At 45.2% G+C, this 5,199-nt stretch overlaps 1 protein-coding gene across 1 annotated transcript; it reads left to right on the top strand.

Annotated features, from left to right (window-relative positions):
- The first annotated feature begins 504 nt into the window (after positions 1 to 504).
- Positions 505 to 4,109, top strand: FSCB (fibrous sheath CABYR binding protein). Its single transcript, XM_045450851.1, has 3 exons — positions 505 to 2,069; positions 2,142 to 2,452; positions 2,750 to 4,109. The coding sequence occupies exons 1-3, from the start codon at positions 728 to 730 to the stop codon at positions 3,929 to 3,931; spliced, it is 2,835 nt and encodes a 944-aa protein (XP_045306807.1). The 5' UTR covers positions 505 to 727; the 3' UTR covers positions 3,932 to 4,109.
- Positions 4,110 to 5,199: the final 1,090 nt, after the last annotated feature.

Genomic DNA, 5,199 nt, shown 5'->3' with positions numbered 1-5,199 from the left:
AATAGATAAGATAGATAGATAGATAGATGCTGGATAGATAGTAGGCTCTTGTAGTTACTGAGTGCTAAAGACATAGGAAAGGACTTTACATGAATATGGACTTCAGAATTCAAGTTTCTCATACAATATTCATTTTCTTTAAGTCATATAAGCATACACACACGTATAAGTTGCTTTCTCCAACAATTGAAAATAGGCTGCAGCATTCTGAGTTCTGTATTATAACTGTCTTTGATAGTAGGACGAAAAGAATAGAATTGAAAGTTCAAAAGCATCACCTTCAACTATTAAGAAGCAGCATTACTGGAGTTTGCTTGATGTTCCTCTGATAGACAAATGCTTTTTTCAACTTGATGTTTCAAGTAGTAGCTCTCTCACTTGCAGCCATTATCTATGAGTGTCTATACCAAGTTAAAAAGTGCTTGGAATACCACCAATGGAAGCTTGTAGAGAGAATTGGCTGTGATGTCATAGACCCTTAAGGGAAACTTCTAGAAGTGAGATTCAGTCATATGAAAGACTAAACAAGAAAGATGCTTACTGAGTAAGGTGGGATCCAACAAGGGTGTAGTACAGAATGCAACAATTTATGAATTACTTTTTTCTAAGGTAGCTAAACATAACAACATTTAATGAAGAAAGGCAAACTTACCTATCTGGTATATTTGTGATTCCTGATGATTAATTACTTGAAGATTAATACATTTGAAATTCACCAGTCTTAGAAATGGAAGAAAGTGATGAACCTGATCAGCCTATCTCAGCAGGGAGGCAAGAAATTCGAAAGAGAAGACGACCCAGTCAACCAATGGTAGATAAATCCCAGCAGACCGAAGTGACAGAGAAAAAGAAAAATTTGCCTATATCACAATCATCTGGCCCTAAAGCTACCCTTAGTATTGGTAACATTCCTGGAAGTAAAGTCAACTGTGAGTCTTTCAGAGTATCTTCTCAACTTCGGCAAACTTGGACAAAGAGAAAGCATGTACAGGATATGACTGATAAATCTCTGCAAACAGACACTATTGTAGAAGAGAAAAAAGAAATCAAACCAGTTGGTGAAACAGTGGTACCTGAAGAAATGCCAGCTGCTCTTGGAGAAGCAGTCCCTGAATTTCCAGAAAGTGTTCAGGAAGTAGAAATTCTGACAAGCAGACACTCAATTCAATTCAAAATAGACAGATCTCAGCAGACTAGTTGTACTGGAGACTGGACAATGATGAACATTCCTCAAAAGGAAACAGTCGACAGAGAACAGCAGACGTACTTTAGTGAATCAGAAATAGTGGTAATTGGTAGGCCAGATAGCTCTTTTTCAAAGTCAAATGAAGTTGTGCAGAAACGTAAATCCTCAGGGAAGATTTTCATTAGTGAACATCCTGAATTGCAACCCTCAACAAGTAGAGATGAAGCAATTAGGCAGGTAGGTATTAGCAGATCTTCATTTAGTCAGCAAAGCAAAAAAGGCAGTTTGGTACCTTTAGAAGATGAGCAGTACGTTCTAGGTGAGGTCCAGCCTCCCATTGCAGAGGAGGTCTCTGCTGAAGTGCAACCTACACCAGCTGCGGACATTATTGCAGGGAAGTCCGCTACTGAACTTCAGCCTCCACAAATTGAGGAGGCTCCAACAGAAAAGGGCCCTGCCACAGTACAGCCAACCCTGGGTGAAGAGGCTCTTTCAGAAGGGCCTCCTGCTGAAGTTCAGTCTCCACAAGTTGAAGAAGCTCCTGTACAGCCTTTCCCAGATGAGGAGACTCCTGAAGAAGAGGCCCCTGCTAAAGTAGAGTCTATCTCTGCTGAAGAGGCTTTTTCAGAAGAGCCTCTATCAGCTGTGGAGGTCCCTGCAGAAGAGGCCCCAGCTGAAGTTCAGTCTCCACCAGCTGAAGAGGCCCCTGCAGAAGAGGCCCCAGCTGAAGTTCAGTCTCCACCAGCTGAAGAGTCCCCTGCAGAGGAGGCCCCAGATGAAGATCAGTCTCCACCAGCTGAGGAGTCCCCTGCAGAGGAGGCCCCAGCTGAAGTTCAGTCTCTACCAGCTGAACAGGCCCCTGCAGAGGAGGCCCCAGCTGAAGTTCAGTCTCTACCAGCTGAGGAGACCCGTACAGAGGAGGCCTCAGCTGAAGTTCAGTCTCTACCAGCTGAAGTTCAGTCTCTACCAGCTGAACAGGCCCCTGCAGAGGTGGCCCCAGCTGAAGTTCATTCTCCACTAACTGAGGAGGTCCCTGCAGAAGAGGCCCCAGCTGAAGTTCAGTCTCTACCAGCTGAAGAGGCCCCTGCAGAGGAGGCCCCAGCTGAAGTTCATTCTCCACTAGCTGAGGAGGTCCCTGCAGAAGAGGCCCCAGCTGAAGTTCAGTCTCTACCAGCTGAGGAGACCCCTACAGAGGAGGCCTCAGCTGAAGTTCAGTCTCTACCAGCTGAAGTTCAGTCTCTACCAGCTGAACAGGCCCCTGCAGAGGTGGCCCCAGCTGAAGTTCATTCTCCACTAACTGAGGAGGTCCCTGCAGAAGAGGCCCCAGCTGAAGTTCAGTCTCTACCAGCTGAGGAGACCCCTACAGAGGAGGCCTCAGCTGAAGTTCAGTCTCTACCAGCTGAAGTTCAGTCTCTACCAGCTGAACAGGCCCCTGCAGAGGTGGCCCCAGCTGAAGTTCATTCTCCACTAACTGAGGAGGTCCCTGCAGAAGAGGCCCCAGCTGAAGTTCAGTCTCTACCAGCTGAGGAGACCCCTACAGAGGAGGCCTCAGCTGAAGTTCAGTCTCTACCAGCTGAAGTTCAGTCTCTACCAGCTGAAGAGGCCCCTGCAGAGGAGGCCCCAGCTGAAGTTCATTCTCCACTAGCTGAGGAGGTCCCTGCAGAAGAGGCCCCAGCTGAAGTTCAGTCTCCACCAGCTGAAGAGGCCCCTGCAGAGGAGGCCCCAGCTGAAGTTCAGTCTCTATCAGCTGAACAGGCCCCTGCAGAGGAGGCCCCAGCTGAAGTTCAGTCTCTATCAGCTGAACAGGCCCCTGCAGAGGAGGCCCCAGCTGAAGATCAGTCTCCACCAGCTGAGGAGTCCCCTGCAGAGGAGGCCCCAGCTGAAGTTCAGTCTCTACCAGCTGAAGAGGCCCCTGCAGAGGTGGCCCCAGCTGAAGTTCAGTCTCTACCAGCTGAGGAGGCCCCTGCAGAGGAGGCCCCAGCTGAAAATCAGTCTCCACCAGCTGAGGAGACCCCTACAGAGGAGGCCTCAGCTGAAGTTCAGTCTCTACCAGCTGAGGAGGGCCCTGAAGAGGAGGCCCCAGCTGAAGTTCAGTCTCCACCAGCTGAGGCCCAAGTTGAAGTTTATTCTCCACCAGCTGAGGAGGCCCCTGTAGAAGAGGCCCGAGCTGAGGTTCAGTTTCCACCAGCTGAGGAGACCCCTGCAGGGGAGGCTCCAGCTGAAGTTCAGTCCCCACCCGCTGAAGAGGCCCCTGCAGAGGAGTCCCCATATGAAGTTCTGGCTCCACCAACTGAGGCCCCAGCTGAAGTTCAGTCTCTACCAGCTGAGGAGGCTCCTGAACAAAATACCTCATATGAAATTTGGTCTCCATCAGCTGAGGAGGCCTCTGCTGAACTTCGGTCTCCGTCAACTGAAGACACTACTTTAGAAATGGTCTCTGTTGACAAACAGTTTCCAGAAGCCAAGGAGGACTTTATTACACAAATCTCTGTAGAAAATGACCTTATTCCACCATCTGAACAAACTGCTGCATATGAGGCTCTGGTAGACCATGTGTCTACTGAATATCAAAATCTCCAGACTGATGTCCCAGGGATAAAATTAGAATCAAAGGTTTTGGAAGATCAGCAAAAACTCGAAGAGCCTTTGGAACTGGATCCTGTCCCTGAAGATTTGTCTAATATCAAGAAAGAACAGGTTCCTACCTTTGAAATAGAGGGTGTCATCCATGTACAACTAGAATAGAGGCCTCTTCCTCAGCTCTAATTAGCTCTTAACTAAGCTAGCAATCAGAAGCTACAGGCTTCTGGACATACACACTTAAGAAAAGTATAGGTATCTGGAAGTAAATACCTAAAAGGAAATCCCAAGATGTGGACTGCTGGCTGGAAAATGAACAATAAAAACTAGTGGTTTAAAATTACTATGTTATTTTCATTCAAACATAGCATATATGACATACCCATTTAGAAATGAAGTTGATGATTGAAATAATTACTTAAAATATCATTTCTATAATAAACCTTATTGAAAAGGGTAAAGTATACTCTACAGCTATATTTTATTTTCACTATATGTAGCTTGTAGTGGAAAAGGCATTTTCTTTGCTGTAGTTCTCTCATCTACTTTAAATTCCTTGAGTTTGTCACACAGCTAAAGGTATGTGTTTTTTTCTCTTCATTATAATACCCCATATCTCTAATTCTCTTTCTATTTGATTCCTTCTGAGACAAGTGTTCCTTTCCTGTTTTCATCCCTATCTTGCATATTTTACAGTCCCATATCTGGATTGGGAAACTTAAATCCTTTATAAAAGCCTTAATTTAATGAAGATAACCTGGATAAAGTATTTTAAAAGGCATGTAAACATAAAGAAAAATATACTTAGCCTCAAGGTATATTTCCACTTTTAATTTCATTTCAACTTAGAATGTGGTGAGTCCTTTGGAAGCTTGGCTTGTTTTTTGTACTTTGAACTTGTTGTGAAGAGTATTGAATTAGTAGTTGTAGTACAGTACTCTCCCCTTATCCACATTAAAATTTTTTTTTAAAAATGTTTATTTATTTTTAAGAGAGAGAGAGATACAGAGTGTGAGCAGGGGAGGTGCAGAGAGAGAGGAGACACAGAGAGCCTAACAGTCTCTAGGCTCCAAGCTGTCAGCATGAGCCCGAAGTAGGGCTTGAACCCATGAGATGTGGGATCATGACCTGAGCTGAAGTCAGGTGCTTAACTGACTGAGCCATCCAGGCACCCCTTCAGTTTTACTTTCCGTAGTTTCACTTATCCATGGCCAACTGTGGTCCAGAAGAATATCTTCTTTCTGATGTACCCTCCCTTGAAGGTCAATAGTAGCCTAATGCTGTGTCACAATGCCTTCACCTGACCTGTCACTTGATTACATCTCATCATGTAGGCATTTTATCACCTCACAACATCACAAGGAAAAGAGTTGAATACAGTACAACAAGATATTTGGGAGGGAGAGATCACACGCACATAAATTTTATTATAG

This window comes from Leopardus geoffroyi, chromosome B3 (genome assembly GCF_018350155.1).
Source record: "Leopardus geoffroyi isolate Oge1 chromosome B3, O.geoffroyi_Oge1_pat1.0, whole genome shotgun sequence".
NCBI lineage: Eukaryota > Metazoa > Chordata > Mammalia > Carnivora > Felidae > Leopardus > Leopardus geoffroyi.
Note: the sequence above shows the minus strand (reverse complement) of the source record. Positions and strands in the feature narration are given on the sequence as shown.

Coding starts and splice junctions, on each gene's coding strand:
- FSCB (XM_045450851.1), top strand. CDS start 728: ATGGAAGAAAGTGATGAACCTGATCAGCCTATCTCAGCAGGGAGGCAA. Junction 2,070..2,141: donor AGAGGAGGCCCCAGCTGAAG/TTCAGTCTCTAC, acceptor TACCAGCTGAAG/TTCAGTCTCTACCAGCTGAA. Junction 2,453..2,749: donor CTGAACAGGCCCCTGCAGAG/GTGGCCCCAGCT, acceptor GCTGAAGTTCAG/TCTCTACCAGCTGAAGTTCA.